Source organism: Rhyacophila brunnea, unplaced genomic scaffold, assembly GCF_057557595.1.
Source record: "Rhyacophila brunnea isolate RB1 unplaced genomic scaffold, BYU_Rbru_1.0 scaffold_7, whole genome shotgun sequence".
Lineage (NCBI taxonomy): Eukaryota > Metazoa > Arthropoda > Insecta > Trichoptera > Rhyacophilidae > Rhyacophila > Rhyacophila brunnea.
The window spans coordinates 1,838,990-1,857,993 of record NW_028233339.1 but is presented as its reverse complement, the minus strand read 5'-3'; the positions used below and the strand labels follow the sequence as shown (position 1 = coordinate 1,857,993).

At 34.6% G+C, this 19,004-nt stretch overlaps 1 protein-coding gene across 1 annotated transcript in view; it reads left to right on the top strand.

The window, feature by feature from the left end:
• The window catches only part of Cpr (Cytochrome P450 reductase), a 92,271-nt gene that overhangs the window by 59,801 nt on the left and 13,466 nt on the right, over window positions 1-19,004 (top strand). The window contains exons 2-4 of the mRNA XM_085957901.1: window positions 155-350; window positions 2,666-2,855; window positions 7,071-7,220. Of these exons, the coding sequence (XP_085814027.1) occupies window positions 169-350; window positions 2,666-2,855; window positions 7,071-7,220 (522 nt within the window). The 5' untranslated portion in view covers window positions 155-168. The remainder of the gene's footprint in view (window positions 1-154; window positions 351-2,665; window positions 2,856-7,070; window positions 7,221-19,004) is intronic.

Genomic DNA, 19,004 nt, shown 5'->3' with positions numbered 1-19,004 from the left:
GTCCCACCTATTGTTGAAAATTATTTGCCGTTTCACTTATGGATGCTCTTAAGTTTATTTAAATTAAAATATAAATCCATTATAGTTACCTAACAGTTCTGGTACCTATATATAAAATATTGTAATTGTATGGTTTCTTTTTTATTTGTTACAGGTAACTAAAGAAACATGGACGCCGCCGCAGAAGACATAGTTGCGGAGATAGAGATAGAGAGTGAATCCTCATACTTTGGAATGCCTGACATGACAGACTGGATGTTGATCGGCGCAATCCTTTTCGCAGGATGGTACTTCCTCATCAGGAAACCAGAGAAGAAAGAAGAAATCAGCACTACCAAATATTCAATACAGTGAGTAAATCTTTAAAATAGTTTTATTCGCCTTAACATCGATCGTATAAAAAATTAGAGTAATCTTTTATTTTTAAAATTGTATGCATGTTTTAAATATAAGGGTTGAAGGTCAGTCGTTTCCCTGATTATGTTACTATTAATTATTAATTATGGGAGTATATTTCAGTCTTGATATATTTGAAAGTAGATTCTTTCTGCAGCTAAAACACATTTTACTTTGTAGCCATTGACTTAATTAAAACATATATCTACCTATATCAACTTAACTAAATCCCAAGAACACCAAAATAAGATAACTGGTTTGGGTTACTGTCTTCGTGTGACTGTAAGAGGTGCAATTCTCGAGTGTGGAGAAATATAGGATAAACTTAAATACGTGTGTGTTATTTTCAATATTTCTTCTTCTTATTGTGCCATCCCCTAGCGGAGGTCGGCCACCATCAAGGCGATCTTATCTTTGTCGTCTGCTACCCGGAACAGTTCGGTGGAGCTGCACTCGTACCAATCACGGAGGTTCTTAAGCCATGAAATGCGGCGCCGTCCTCTGCTACGCTTCCCATTGATCTTTCCTTGAATGACGAGTTGGGGAATGCTGTATTTTTGTTCTCTCATAATGTGGCCGAGGAATTGTAGTTTCCTGGTTTTGATACTACGTAGAACTTCTCGGTCCTTCCCCATTCGATTGAGAACTTCAACATTTGTCACCCGGTCAGTCCAAGGAATTTTGAGGATGCGTCTATACAGCCACATCTCGAAAGCTTCAAGTCTCCGTGACATCTCTTGGTTTAGTGTCCATACTTCCATACCATAGAAAAGAATCGAGAGCACATAACAACGTACCATACGCAGTATCAGACCTAGGTTAAGATCTCGATTGCTAAGGAGGCGTCTCATTTTGAGAAAGGCGCTCCTTGTGATCTCAATTCTAGTTTTTATTTCCTGAGACTGGTCCCATTTCTCATTGACCCATGTACCCCAATATTTACGTATGTATCATAACATGAATTAAAGTTTGTCACGTAATCGAAACGCGCATTCCATATTGGTAATATTTGAGGACACTAGGTTTACTTTGCATTTTTCGTTTTATGACATGACTGTCATTAAGTCATAAACCAAAGCTGGCTTCAAATTATTAACTGGTTTTCGCATTAATTGGTTCTGTGCAAAATCTTAATAGCTACAATATAACACTGTTCATACAGTGCATAATAACAGTAGGTACCTATAATATTTTCATTGTAACACAACAATTATTTCTGTATTATCTAATCATACATACTGCGCATATTAACACATTTTGTGTGGAATCACAAACTTTACTGTTGCACTGGTTCTAAAACATAATTTATATAGATATGTACCTTCTTTAAATGGTAAAATAAAAAAGTGGGTTTTTAGGGAAGAATATTTAAAGTACTACGCCTTAAAATAAGTTACTACTTATTCTTTATTTTTTAATAACGGACGTATGGTCACCGCAATTATACTGCATCGTAAATATCTGTGTGTGGAAGGAAAAGGAAAAAAAGTCTTAAAATTGAATAACCAGAAGATGCCAAATTAACAATAATATTATTTCATAGGTAAGTGAGAAAAATGACCAGTCGAATCTACTCATATGAATTACTTTTTTTCACACAGATGGATACAAAGAAACTTATGGAAGCTCTCTTCGCTTTATTTTAACTTCAATATTTTCTGACACACAGTCAGTTTTACTAAGTTAGATTATATTTTGCGTTAATTACTGTCGAGTGTATTTTTTACCCTATTTGGAAATTATATTTGTTAGTATATAGTTTTATTTTCTTAATATCCCGCAAATGGAGCAGCGTTATGCATTTTTGTAAATTAAGTGACATTTTGCGAAGCTGATATCGTTTTCAAAATTATGCATTTAAGGTGATATTTGACAGGCCGTGAAAATCAGTAAACGTCAAAATGAGTCTGCGCGGTGTACTTTGTTTTTTTACCGGTAGGTTCGCCACTATGGTTCTATTGCGCAGGCGCAGATATCGCACAGTCCAATTGTCGCGTGTCCGCAATCCTGCAACGTGTTTACATGTACATCTTTTTGTTATAGCCGCGATAATACGTACTGTCAGTAAATCAATGCACGTGTAAACGGGGTATAATGGACGGGACACACCAGCTGCAAAATGAGATCGATATGTACATATTATAAAATCGTCATTTTCATACAATTCGCCCTTACGGCTGACTATAACTTTTTTTTTCCCGTAAAATTCGTTAGAATAATAAGGTTTTCTTGTTTTGCCAAACTACAATATTATTTTGATTTATTTCAGACCTGCCACACTCACAGCCACAGCATCAGAGAGCTCTTTCATAAAGAAACTAAAGTCATCGGGTCGTAGCCTGGTGGTTTTCTATGGATCGCAGACAGGAACCGGCGAGGAGTTTGCAGGCCGACTTGCCAAAGAAGGAGTGCGATATAAAATGAAAGGCATGGTCGCCGACCCAGAGGAATGCGACATGGTAACATCACACTTTTTTATTTAATTTAATCGGTTTTATCTCGTCTTTCTTCTTTATTATTCTGTCTCATTTTACGCGTACAGTTTTTTCGTAATTGTTAGCATTACCTACTATACAAATTGGTTAATTTTTAATTATTTGCGAAATTACAGCAGACTTCTGGGTATTCGGGAATCACAGTTTAAAAACCACTGTAATATACACCTTTGTATATTAGTAATTATTAACTTAATGTTTTATCTTTATCAAAATGACTAAGGAAGTAATTCTGAAGCTATAGTATGCAGTATCTTTGTTTGGCCATTAAGTGACTATAAAGTATATAAATATATAAAGTGTTTCTCTTAATAATTCGCCACTTATATGATAATTGATAATAAACCGATAGCAACGGTACGTAGGTAATATTTACCTTATATGTCAAGTAAAATGATTGAGTGTTTTCTAGATTATTGAATATTTCTGAAATAAATCATAAAAAAATATTTATTTTCAATGCTGTTTCATACATATTCCATAGATATCTTTTCCGTAAACCAGACATTTAAATTTCAACATAGTAGAATATAGGTCGTTGGTATATCTGTTAAGTAATGGCACCTGTTATGCTGGTTTATAAAATGCAAATTATAATTCGTACGTGGCATATAAAGTAGAATGAAAATTTGCAATTATAAAGCGGTTTGTGAAATCAGCTTGATTTGGTACCTTTGTGCCTTTGACACTTATTCAAAATGACCTAATCGATATTGAGAACATTTCCAAGCAAATAGAGACAATACTTTCGTAATATTTTTCACTTCCCACGTATAATATAAAATTAACGGCGCTGTGTATTCTCGTATATAATATTATAAGTACCTACCATATAAAATGTATTAAATTTCCAGTGAAATTTTGCTGTTTCATAAAAAAGTATGTGAATTGCAATCTATGATTTTTTGTATAATTCAACATTCAAAGTTATCTAAATGTAATGCAAATGAGTGATAATAGTTATCTAAATGTATCATGCGTACCTAATGGTTTTCCGTAGCCGATATATTCTAGTATGAAATTGATAATACTGTTATCATATTACCTATAATCATTTATTATAATCTTTTATTATCGAAGACGTCTTCTGTCAAATTAAAAATTCATTATGAGTGCATTATAGCGCTGTACACGTGCATGGATTTACCGTCACCAATCGTGTGTATTTTAAACTATCGCGATAATAACTGTTTACACGTAAAATTGCTGACTTGTCTCACCAATCTCATTCTACAAGCGTAAGCGAGACGCGGTGTTGTCATTGTATGGTACTATTTGACGTCCGCTAACTTGTGCGAAGGAAAATTGGTAGAAACCATTACGCCAACTGACAGAAAAGTTTTCCCACAGAATTGAATAATCAACATCAACCGGATTTTTGCTAAATCGATAAGTTTCGAAAATCCGTGGCATTTATTGAGGTACAACGTATATTTTGATGAAATAATTCAAAGCAAATATTAATGATAATGATTATGGCAGTTACACAATACATACTTATTTTTCTTTTAACGTTTAACCATTCTGGATCTTTTCTTTATTAATTGAATTATTGTAGTTAATATTTACTTGAAACAATTCAACATTTTAGTGTTTTAGCTTTACCGTTTTAACAAACAGTAGATTGATCAAGACTGTAATATTATTTCACAGTATATTTCAGATATAAGCCATGTATTTTTTTTTAATTCGACAAATAACTGATTCATAAAAAAGACATTCGGCTTGAATGCTTTTTGCGTTCTGTAAATCGGCCAAATGGTTTCGGCAAAATTTCTTTAGTAGGTATATTCACCAGTGTTTTCGCATAACTTTGAACCTAGATATCATAATATAATTAATAATGATAAATTCTTATTCATTGGCGGTTTTCTATCCATCTAAAGGTTTTTCAAGATGTTATTTTTTTTAAATTGAATAATAACAAAAACATCGATAACTCGTTTTTGTAATTACACGAGTTCCGTGGTAATAAGTTAGACTTTTTACAGTTGATACGCAAAATCTAACAAATTATCCACACAAAAAGTTCGAAAAAATGAACTATGAAATATAATTGCTTGTAATGTTTAGTTTACTAAACGAAAACCGTTAAAAAAGGTAATTTCGTCACGAAATAACTTTTGTTGACGTACTTTTGAGACGACGAACTTGGTATTCTAAATTTTATTGTCTAACACAGAATTAATGGGAACTGAAAACCTAGCGGGTGTGGAGTGACAGGCAAGCGATTACGATTGTGGAATAATATAATAACGTGTCAAGAATACGTCATTCTAAGCTTGTCCTACTTCTGAAAACTGCTCTCAGTTTACGCACTGGCGCTCATTCAATACTGGTGTATTTGAAGGTTGTAACACACTATTGCACGTCTATAATGTGTTTCATTTTGGTAGGACACTCACACATTCAAAACCCTGCTTCAAAATGTAGTGTATTGGGGTATAGCCTATCTGAATTAATACCCCACAGTAGCGAATGGTGGAGGTGGGGTGTTAAGATCCGACATAAATAGTGCATATTAAACTTTGTTTGTCATACGTGTTTGTTTTTATTGAACTAAGACTACAATTTACAGATGGCATTGGTTAGTTTTTAAAAATCAATTAATCCATGGCTAAACCAACCATAGTATTTTTGGTAAATTTTGGGTTATAACGACAATATTGTGCACACTTTTTCATTTCTACTTATTTGTTTTCGATGGATTGCGAATACATATTACAAATATTGTTGGCTCATTTTTTCAAAATTCATTAAGCCCTGCCTAAACAAAACTATTATAGATAAAAATATTATTCTCTATAAAATATTCAACGTAATGTATGATTTAATTGCATAATTTTAGATATTTTATAGATAGACAAGTATTTTTTGACTGTTATCTATTATGGTTTGGTTTCGCAGGGTTTAATTGAATTTAAAAAACTAACCAACACCATCTGTAAATTTTAGTCTTATTTCAACGACAGCAAATACGTATGACTGACAAAGCTTAGTGTGCACTATTGATGGCGGATCCAGCCTACCTCCACCCTTCGGCACTGATTACCCCATATCGCATTAAGACCCCATAAATATCCCATTCATTTAATTATTTATCAGTGATTGACCAATGCGCCATAATACACAGTAAAAGTATTGTACAATATTTATGAATAGTAAAGAAAACAAAACGTAAAATACAAAAAAAATACATAATTAATATTCTAATGGATTTAAGTTTTGTACTATTCCATTTGAGTCATTTTTACGACCGGGTTTTTCGCCTTTCGGCATCTTTAGGCACTATGTGCATTCAGCAAAAGGAAAATAGACACTGACAACGAATACCGTTAACTCTAACTTGTAACAATAACAAATGTTATATATAATTGTTTTTGTCAGTGTGTATTTGCCTGTTGGTGAATGCACATAGTGCCTAACGCAAAACCCGGGTCGCAAAAAACGACTCAAATGGAATAGTACATAACTTAAATCCATTAAAATTTAAATTCAAATTCCATCAAGTACCTTCGGTCGATAGTATTAATATAATAGCATAATTAATAGTAAAACATATACGACCTTTTGGCTTAGCATCCTAATCGATACGCGTAACAGTGTAAATAAAAAGGGAATTTGATTATTCGATAATATTGTGTATATAATACGTAAATAACTTTTTATATACAACGTTTTTAAATTTTCTGTTGAATTATTATGCTCAATATGCTCAAACTTGTACTTGATATGAAGTAGATAAAAAACAAACAAACAAATATAGAATACTGAAATGTCATTTTGACATTTCATTTTGATTTCCATAGTAACGCACGTATATATTAATAATTTAGTTGCTATTACCACCTCCTTAGCAACTCTTTCAACAGTCTTTTACTTTTTACGTATTTTTCTGAAATAACTTTTCATACAAAACAGAATTAGCTGAAAGTTCTAAAAGTTTCAAATGTCTAGCTAGTCGGGAAGATAGTTAAAAATCGATTGCAAGATTTGTACTGGACAAACAACCACCGGACAAACAGGAATACGAGCTAATAAAGCGTTGTAAAATACTGTTCACTGCTGGCATGATACGTTAAATTTAATATGCTCATATTTTTTGAATCATATGAAATCAGGCATGAGCAATATATTGATAATAATATGGTAATATGTAATTGCAAACTTGTTTCGCAGGAGGAATTAACGAAGCTAAAGGAAATACCCAATTCAATGGCTGTGTTCGCTCTTGCCACGTACGGCGAAGGAGACCCTACCGACAACGCGATGGAGTTTTATGATTGGATCAAGTCTGGTGACGCCGATCTTACCGGACTCAACTATGCCGTAAGTCTCATTTTCAATACTAAAGTGTGCTCCATATGGACACAGATACTCTTTCTGCGAGGAATTATTGGCATAATTTTTTTCAGAAAAGCTGAAAGGATTATAATGTAACTATGTATTATAACTAATCCGTGGACGTTCAGGTAACTGGGCTATTATAAAAGGGGTCACCGTTGGGAACCAATGGTCAAACACCATTATCTGTATCATAACTTCGGACGTCTTGACGGCGATATGCGGAAGTACACCAGTGGCGAAGGGTGGAGGATGCTGTTATGATCCGACATAAATAGTGCATACTACACTTTGTCAGTCAAATGTACCTATTTGTTTTAATTGAACTAAGTCTACAATGTGTAGTAGGTGTTTATTACTTTTTAAAATTCAATTAAACCCCACCTAATCCATAGTAGATAATAGTTAAAAAAATATTCGGTTATTTTTAAAGTATCTAAAATTATTCTATAAAAGCATACATAATTTTAGATATTTTATAGATAAAGAATATTTTTATCGATTGTGGTTTGGTCTAGGACTATGTAGAGAATGAATTTTAAAGAAAAACTAACCAACACCATCTGTAATATGTATTCTTAATTTAATAAAAACAAATAAGTAGGACTGAAAACGAGTGCACTATTTTTTGTCGGATTGTCCATGTATACCTTAACTATTATGGTTTGGTTTAGGCAGGGTTCAATTGAATTTAAAAAACTAACCATCATCATCTGCAAATTGTATTCTTAGTTAAATGAAAACAAATACGTATGACTGGCGAAGGTGTACTATTTATGTCGAATCTTCACAGCCCACCTCCACCCTTCGCTACTGATATACACTGACCAACGCCTCCGTTATTTACGTTGCAGACAACACTATGAAATCGCATCAATGAATATTGGTTGTAGATTAATCCACTCACAGAAAACTTTCCTTGACATATTTTAATTTATTATCATGTGAAACGAACTGGTCTATTATATTTGTAAATTTAATAGCAATGGAGTTTCGTAAATCACTAACTAAAAACATTCTGCTCAGCCCATCTCTATATTACAGAAGAAAATAATAAATTCATTATTTATATCTTCTTTTACTATCATAATATTCATAATAATTAATCATTACAATATTATATTATCGTAATCGCGATTGTATACCAAAGCATTTTTCGCGAGGCGGCTGCCGTCCAGCGAAAGCCACTAAATAGGTAATAAAATTTAGTGCTTTCGCATGTGAAGGGAGAGCGCGTCGTAGCCTTGATCCCCTTTCAATGAGTTGAGAATCAATACCATAACCTATATAATTACCATATAGGTAAATGTGCTTTGTCGAGTTTGTAACTTTGTACTGAAATATAAGTATTTGGTTGAATTGACCGTAAAGGAAATACCTATTATCAATTACCTACAACTCCCCCCTTTGAATCGAAATCATGTCGAGTTTTCCGCCATTCACCGCAAAGTACCATAAGCCCCTAGTTTGACACAACTTAGAGCCGTTTCACACGGGACACCTGTATTCAGACACCGGTGTGTCGAGCGGCTGCATTTACACATAGAGCCGTTTCACACGAGACACTGGTGTCTAGATACTGGTATCTCTGAACACTGCATGTACATATAAATGAACGCGGCACGTGTATCTCCGTCTGAACGCGCCTATTAATATATGGCCCTTTTCAGACGGGACACCGGGGTCCCGTCTGAAATGGGCCTATGTGTAAATGCAGCCGCTCGACACAGGTGTCCCGTGTGAAACGTGCCATAAATGAATGGGAGCGTTCAGACGGAGACACACGAGTGTCGCGTTAATTTATAATATGTAAATGCGGCATCTCGACACACATGTGTCCCGTGTGAAACGGGCCTTACGGTTACGTTTTGTCGTTTATTTCATAGGACAGTTCTTTAATTGCGGTGTTCATTAGATTTATCGATGTTTGAATAAACCACCTTTGTCGTGCGTACGTTTGTGTACATAAAAAAGACCGCATACCGCATCGAAACTGGAGAGATTTGTTTAAAAACTATTTAATTGCCACAGGAAAAAATCAATAATATTCTTTATTTACAGTATTTACACCAACAAAATATGGTCACTGTAATTGTACCCAACATTTATTGGGGCACTAACTATAAGAGAGTGTGTTTTATGGGGAGTTCACCTAATATCAGTGGCGAAGAGTGACTTGGAAAGAGGTAGACTGTGGAGATCTGAGAAAAAGAGCACACTTGTCAGGTATACTTATGGGAAATGAGAAAATAATCCGATATTACTACTAATGAATAAGTGCACACACATACCCACGGTGGCCGCGCGGCTTAAGCGTTGGACTATCACGCCGTGGGTCCCAGGTTCGAACCTGGATCTGGCAAATACACATATTGTTTTTCAATTTGTGTAAGTCAGGGTATGGACCTAATAGGTTGAGCAAGTGGCTGACATCCATTTCTCGTAAAAAACAAAATCTGTTAATACAAACCTCTACTCTGTGTAGGCCCATATGATCCTATTAGGATTGGACATGGTCGGAAAAAAATGACACATTAATTCAATATATATTTATAAATATGCGCTTAAACGCCATTGATTTTTTTTTAAATTATCTAATTATTCATTATTTTGGACAAAGTGCAGTCATGACAACAATATTGTGCGCGAAGGTTTTAGGCTCTGCGATAAGAGCCTACCATATTTCATATAATTCGATAGACTGCTGAGGTTACGTGACCAATATTGTGCGCGAAGGTTTTAGGCTCTGCGATAAGAGCCTATCATATTTCATATAATTCGATAGACTTCTGACGTTACGTGACGTAAAGCCAATACGAAAAAATATCACAATTCCTTGAGAAATCATACGACGTTTATTTACGTGAGGACAGCTGACTGCTGTGGTATATTTTTTTTAAACCTTTGCAGATTGTTTTGTAATCTGTATAATACATTCCTACATATACGACATCTGTCGTTAGTACATTTAATTATTTTTATACGAGTATAATATAAAATAATCAAGCGATTATTTATAAATTTAGCAATATGGTAGGTTTTAAATAATCGCCTAGTATGGAGTCTTCGCCTCTGCCTAATATATATGTATATCTTTTCTATCATTTTATAATTTCTTTCACATAGTTTTGATTTTGAAGGTGGGGGATTCATAAAAAAATACCTGTTAACCCCCCCCCCCCCAGGCCACGCATGTTCATGTTCTCTAAATGTGATACACGATTGTTCGCTGATGTGGTTAGTTTGTAAAATTATTTGGTAACTCCTTGTGATATGATACTGGGATTGATTTCCACCATGGTCAACATTGCCATATTGATAAGGTAAAAGTGGAAAGTGTTTTAAATATATTCTGAATACGCAAAGTAGGTAAGTATGTCTTTTGGTTTGATAATCCAAATTCCATCACACTTGTATAAATTGTAGTTAATTGGTAATATTATTTACATATATTAATACGGTGACGTCTTATCGGTCGATCGTTATTGCACAATGGTGAATATTTTAGTCATATTCAGATAGCGATTTTTGAATAAATCTAAACAGATTTAACTATTGTTTTATTTGTTCAGACCTCGTAGTTTAGAAATGGTATGGAGGAAATTACTAGTAATAAACAGCTAGATTTTTGTTGTATTTAATTAATATTCGATGATTTTTTGGTTGTCGTAATTATTTTAATACGTTTATTTTATTTCAATTTATTGTTTTTGTGTTATAATAAAAAAATAATGATCATTCAACGCCAGCAATAATTAAGATTTACATTTTTTTTATTAAGTTCGATGACTGAATCTTCATCATCATCAACCAGGGTCGACCCACTACAGAATAAAAGCCTCCCTTAGCTCCCTACATTCTTCTCTGTCATTAGCTCTTCGCTGGCATGTACATCCACAGAAATTTATTAGTTCGTCATCCAGCTGATTTTACGGTATCCCCGTGGTCGTTTAGTACCCCTTGGGTGACACTGATGACGGCATTTTCCCAGTAATTGTCCATTCCCCGAGCGAAATGCCAGCCGATTGCCATTTAATCTACTTAGCGACATCTATCACATCGCGCACCTTTGTATGCTGTCTTAGCCATTGGTTTATTTTGCAGTCTTTCCGCGTTATACTCAACATCAGTGGCGAAGGGTGGAGGTAGGCTGTTAAGATTCGCTATAAATAGTGCACACTAAACTTTGTTAGTCATATGTATTTGTTTTTATTGAACTATGATTACAATTTACAGATGGTGTCAGTTAGTTTTTAAAAACCAATTAAACCCTGCCTAAGCGAAAGCATAATAGTTTTGGTCTAATTTGGGCGATACGACAAAATTGTGCACACTTTTTCATTCATAGTTATTTGTTTTCGTTGGATTAAAATAACATATTACACATATTGTTGGCTCATTTTTTTTATTTCATTAAGCCCTGAATAAACCAAAATATAATAAATACAAAATATTATTCTATCTATAAAATATTCAAAGTTATGTATGATTTAATTGCATTATTTTAGATATTTTATAGATAGACATATTGTATTTTTTGACTATTAGCTATTATGGCTTGGTTTCTCATGGTTTAAATGAATTTTAAAAACTAACCAACACTTTCTGTAAATTGCAGTCTTATTTCAATGAAAACAAATATGTATGTCTGAAAAAGTTTAATGTACACTATTTATGGCGGATCTTAACAGCCTACCTCCACCCTTCGCCACTGCTCAACATGTACCTACCTTTCCATGCCACGTCGCGCTACTCGCAATTTTTTGATTTCTCTTACATTAATAGTCCATGTTTCACACGCATACGTGAGCATTGGTTGAACACTTTACGCTTAATGCTATACTATAGCTGGGGCACGGTCTAAAAATATCGTGACTAGGCGATGCGCGGATTGTGTAAATGACGCGTGCCGAACGAAATATAATTTGTCATAAAAATTAAACATGCGTCCATTTAATGTTCTGTTTATTGTTCTATTCTCTCTTCTTTCTCGGCACTACATCCCGGGGCGGGATTTGGCCTCCTCTACAATTGTCCTCCACACGCTCCTTTCCCTGGCTGCTCCTCTCCAGTCTCCAACCCTCCCCATCTTTCTCCAGTCCTCTTCGATACAGTCAGCCCACCTCTTCTTAGGTCTGCCCCTAGACCATTTCCACTGTGGGATCCACTTGGTCATGATTTTTGGCGTCCTGTGCTCAGGCATTCTCTCAACTATTAGTAACAATAATAATATATTCATTGACATGTTTACTTTGTCAAGTAAATGAGTAACGTTTTTTAGTCATCTTTACACGATTTAAGAATTAATACCCGCCATCACGAAGCAATTTGACGTCTTCACAGCTCGACTTTCGCTCTCCGATTGCCAGCGAGTCGCACCTATAGTTGGAAATTATTTGCCGTTTCACTGAAGTATGCTCTTAAGAAACAATGGGAGGTCACTTTTGAAGATACTATTCAGGCGCCCAAATGCACTCCAATCTTATACATAATATTGTGTAAATCAGGGGTTACTGTTTTTCACGTGATTTTTTAATCCAAAATCCTAGCTGATTCAAACGCGCAGAAACGCTGTACCTACATATCTGGATGGAAGACATTTTTGGTACTCGAGCGTAAATCGCGCCAAAACGCGCCAAAACGCGCCGTATGGGCAGACTCCTAGAGCGGAATGCAGAAACATTTGTCATAACTAAAATTTCCTTAGCAGAAAACACTATGCAGAAACACTGTCCTTAGTTAAGATCATTTTTATTGAAAATAATACCATATTTAAAAATTCTCGTTAGGTAAATTAGGTAAATTATTTTATAATCGTTAAACGATGACAAAAATATGACAACTGCATTTTATAAATGCAATAACTATAAATACATATTAATATTTAATTATAATACTCTTAAGTTTCCGTTATAAGTCATTATACGTGATTCCACAGGCACCACAAGATTTTTTTTTAACATGGTAACACTAGCATCAAGTGTCATTCTTCATCTGGTATTTTGTATTTCTGCGGGCTGGCGTATAAAAATAAAATAACATTCTGCAAGTACATGCCAAACGAATTAACACTATCAATATCCATATTGAGATACATTGTCAAATGAATTTGAGTGTATGGACTGTGTTATAGACATGCGAATTTATTTTGACAGCAGCTGTCAGTGGTAAATGGTAATACAGAAGGGGGCGTGTTCATAACAAAAGTAGTCTATGGTTAAGGATTCCTTAACTCTATACTTAGGATTGTCTATAGTTAAGTCATCCTTTTCGGCGACTTATCCTTAGGAACAAAATCTTTGATTGTGCATTCCGCTCCTAGTGTTTCGATTTTCACAGACTTATTATGCAATTGACGCTAGCATATTGTAAAACTAGTGCGTTTATTATAATGTGGACGAATGTTATATAAATTAATACAAATTTGCATTGTCATTGTAATTATTAATGTCTACGTAGTGACAGACATTTCTTCTAATAAAAATAATATTATATTATCATCACTTCCGTGATTTTTCTTTAACGAAATATTGATTGTAACATTTACGTAGTATTATAATCACGTAGTTGTGGAATAAAAGCTGCGTCATCATGTAATTAAGCTATGTCAACTCAACTAAGTAGCAGATAAGATAACAGCCAACGTATAAGGCAGTGTTACCTAAATTTGTATCATTCTAGAACCCCTTATATCAGGGGTGTCAACTAATTTTTACATAAGATCTACTTTGGAGAAGAAAAATCCTCCGCGATCTATTTTTTTTTCTGAAATTAAGGACATATATTATAAATAAAAGTACCTATAGTATATTATAATAAATATATTTTTAAATAAAAATAAAATCTTACTAAAAAAATTAAATAAAGCGTTGTAAATAGAAAAAAATATTTAGATAACTGTATGTATAATAGCAAAGAGATTGAGGAGTCCAATCTCTTTGGTATGTAGTTCATGGCCCCCACAAGAGGGGGGGGGGGGGGGGGGGGCTGACAGGGCTCTTGCCTAGGGGCCCGGCGTGACGAGTCGACCGATAAGTGAGATAAACACAGACCAAAAATTTTCTCTAATAATAAAAAAACGCGCTATTTTAATTCAATAATTATTAATAATTAAAATATTTGATTGTACGATGCAATTTTTAACTGTATGCCGATACTCGACAACTCCATAATTCAAATGGATGTACTTACATATTAAAAATAAATCTTAATTTTACCGCGTACACCATGGAAAACGCTACTGTAGCGCGTCACACTGCCTTTACCATTAGCGATAGTTAGGGGGGCCCGTCAAACATCTTAGACTGGGGGCCCGCTTCAGGATGTGGGGGCCATGATATAGTTATTTTATTTTGAATAGGAGTTTGATTATTCATGAGAGTGATACGTTTTAATTTTTTGGACTATTCACTGTGTCAAGATTTAAAATTCGATTATCTCGCATACCTAGCAAGCATATGAAGGAAAAACAAAAAATACTGCAAATCGACAATTTATTATTCAGACAAATAATTTTGTTTGACAGTTTGTAGTGATATCCTATTAGAAACCACTTCTACGAAATGAGTCACTGCCTTAAGTTATCCTATATTAAAAATAATATTCTATTTGGTAGCATTACTGCCATCTGCTGTGTTAGAATTAGATAGGTAATTAAAAATTTGGATAATATAATGAAAAAATCACATACTTCCAAATTATGAATAAATAAATAAAATATTTTTGGCGATCGACCAAAAATCATTTCGCGATCGACCTTATTGACACCCCCTGCCTTATATTAATTCACTGTCCACATTTATTTTGTTACCGCACCTCGCTCGATTACCAGCGCATCTATTCTGTACACAAGACTGCTTTCGGCCGCTATCTAGGGTAGGAAAGTATCCAAGTATTAGCACTTATTGTAACAATTACAATAAGTTAGTTGTAACCGTTACAATAAGTGCTATATTTTAACAGCACCTCCCTTGCCTGTGATACATTTTAGAGTGATATAGACAGTTTTGACAGTTCAGACGGCTAACTTAAGTAATTGTTACAATAAGTGTTAATATTTTGATACTTTCCTGCCCTAGTTAGCTGCCGTAAAGGCCGAAAGCAGTATTGTGTATATAATAGATGCGCAGATCCTGTTTTCTAGGTTTGTTACCAAGTAACAGCCAGTGACGTCCCGTGGGGGTAGGCAGATTGAGCGTCGCTTGGGGGCGACAGTTACTCTAAGGGCGGCAAATCGAGAAACATTTGGTAAAAGTATAAATAGCTAAACTTATTTTGTTTACATGTATGCAAAAATAGTGTGAAAATAATAAATTTGTGTATTGTTGATTGGTACAAACCAAATGTGTCAGAAATATCAACCAAATAGAACCTCAGACTCTGATGATTTGGTGAAGAATTTTGATGAAGTGTCTAACATAATCAATTACCTATATTATATTTTTTCTCTTTTTATATCTAAATTTAATTTGTATGATTTAGTGTATATATTTTGTTAGTAATGTATCCACACAACACACTTATTAGATATTGGAGTCATAAAAGGATGATAAAAAATACTGTATAACAAAATGGGGCGGTATTGTCGCGCTGCCTAGGGGCGGCATTTTGTCTAGGGACCTCACTGGTAACAGCGTACAAAATATATTTATATATTAATAGCTAATTGAAAAATCGACACCAATTTCATATTACTTTTCCGATTAAAAAATATAGAATTCTTAGCAAAACTATTGTATATTTTTTGACGTAGGTAGGAACTATAGATACTATATGTACACAATTATAATACAAATGCTATAGGTACCTACATAGTTAATAATTATGTTATCATCGGCACTACAACCCAATGTGGGTCTTGGCCGCCTCCAGGAAACGTCTCCACTCCCCTCTGTCTGTCGCAAGCTCCCTCCACCGCCTTAGTCTCAGGGATGCTGTGTCTCTTTCTATACAGTCCAGCCACCGCAGTCTAGGTCTCCTGACCCTCATTTGCCCTTCTGGTCTGTTGAAGAGAAGCCTCTTTGGTGGTTGGGTATCTTCCATCCTTGAGACATGGCCTGCCCAACGAAGTCGCCCCACTTCACGTGTAAGACTACAGGGGGATCTTCATACAACGCATATAATTCTGTGGCTATTTGGCAGAAGCAGATATGACCATTTCACCTACTTTTCAGGAGAGCAATTTGAATGTTGTGTGTCTTGTGATAAATCCTATGTATTTAATTATGAAGGAAAGTTAATGAAATATTATGAAGACATGGACTGAGTTTTAATCACTTATAAGCATTTGTATTTAAATAGTACAGGTTTTCTTAAAAATCACTTTAAAGAACATATCAGGTTTTGGCAAATTCAATATTAAAAATAATGTACCATATCTCACACATATCTAGGTTAGGCATATTATTATTTTAAAGTTACAGGTAGCTTAAAAATAACATCCAGGTTTTAATCGTCTTCGCTGGTTTCAGCATCACCATAATTGGGTACAGAAGGTTGTGTTTCAAGTAAATTATAGAAAGTATGATACACGGGATCTATCAAATACATCATGCTCAGTAAGTCCTTCTTTTTTTGAGGATTTATTGGGGCAGGTGCCATATGAGTCCTCGGTATTATAGGAATATGTGGACACCCTCTGGAATTCCTTAATAACTGCATTGTTCTGAAGGGCTCCTCATCATTCAGAGAGTATTTGAATTTTATATCACCGACTTGTTTTTCATACCGTAGCCACTTTATACTGTGCCAATTGATCGGTTGCCCTTCAACACACTTTAACTTCTTAATGAAAGTGGTTTTCAGTAAGTCTGAATAAGAGAGAAAAGTTTCTGCTGACATTTCCACCACATTAAACGGATGTTTGCCTCGTACAGTTCGTACACATTGGTACCAGTTTTGTGGGATGTTAGTGTTAAGTTCAATAGATTTTTTAGCTTTTTCTATGCGGGCATGATCCGTGTCGCATTCCATTCTGGTGTGTCCCACTTCCAAGAATTTGTGGTCTATAGAATGCACGTGTTCAGATTTACTAACAAAATAAGACAATGCTGAAGAAAAGTTTATGTTTTTGTTTTGCCCTGGACAGGAGTCTCAATAGGCTACTATATTGCTGTACGAAGCACGATGCTATTTTGATCAGACCCCTGACCAGCAATCCCTTCATGCCACATGTAACAGCTTGCGGTATCTGTTTAACAATCTCTATTGTAAAATTATAAGTCCACAGTTGCCTTTTATAGTACACTATGTTGGTATTCAGGGAAGGCGTTGGCAGGCATTGTTGCAAATCAAAAACTAGCATTCGAGTGGACTGACTAATTTTAGATAACAATTTGTCGTGTTCTTTCTTCTTATATGATTCATCAGCCTTAGCCAAGTGTTCGTTTTTTTTTTCATTAAGTTCAGCTTTTCTTTCTAAATGATTTGCACACTTAATCTGAATGTTATATGTATCACATACTTTACTGGTGTCTATACTAGGACTTTTAAATTTGTAGGCTAGTTCACGAAAAATTGTAAAAGGTATTTTCTGTTGAGAAGTCCGTTCATTTTTATACATATCATACATACATCTTTGCAATATTAAGTTGCGGAAATAAATAAAGCTTGCTTCTATGTCTTCGGGAGTAGTGACTTTGGTATTTCGGAAACCTGTTAATATGATTAGTTACTTCAATCTCTTCAATGTTATTTTTATTGTGTGGTTCGTGACGCCCTCATTGGTCACCGTCTATGATTCCTGTTTCCGAGCTGCGTTTTTTCACAATTGCGACATTAATTTTATTTCGGGATACGCTGATAACATTCTGAAACATCTTCTTGCAAACTTTTACTGAATTTATTTTATAAATAGCTGTAATCATGCGTTCTTTTACTTGACCACCTTTGCCTCTTCCTTTCCTCTCTATTAATTTGTCATTAATGGTAATGTTGTCTGCGAGGAATTGGTCAGCCGTGTCTTTACTATTCATTCCCAGAATTTTTGCAAACATATCCTTCTGATTGTTTTCACTAAGCATGCTAACACATTTCTAACGGCAACAGGACTCTAATGGAATAAACAGCTTTTCAGGTTTAGCCACACCACCACGAGTTTTATACTCTTTGCCGCAGTCTTTCAAGTTCTTCATGTGCCTTCTTTTATTCTTGATTTTTTCTTGAGATGAATTCGTGCTTCGAGATGTAGATGTACACGGATTATAAGAGCTGTTAGCAGAATTTCTTCTAATCTGTTGAACAAGGGGTTCGTCATCCGACGAGGCAAAGTTTTGTTGAGATTCGGTAATTTGAATATCATGATCTGCTTGCGACACAGACATTGAAATCGCGTGTTCTGTGGCTTGCTCATCTAGTACTGCATTTTCGCTGCGCCATGTTGAGGATAGAATATCAGAGTTGTCAATTTCAGTTATTATAAGACATTATAATAAAAAAACTGTTCCTACAAAAAACAGTAACTACCAAAACAGCAGCCATATCTTGTTTTGGCAAATAGAATACATTGATCATATTCAATATTTATTATTTTGCCAGAAGCCGATATGGTACCATATCTTGTTTTGGCAAATATGACTTGCTTAATTTTAAACATATCTGAAACTTGTTTCGTTGATTATGAAGTCAGTAAAAGAGATAAGACATATCTGATTTTGGAAAATAAAAATATACACATAGAAGAACAAATCTGCATTTAAACCTCAAAACACCAAAAATCGACATATCTGCTTCTGCCAAATAGCCACAGAATTTATGGTTGTACCTTCCTCG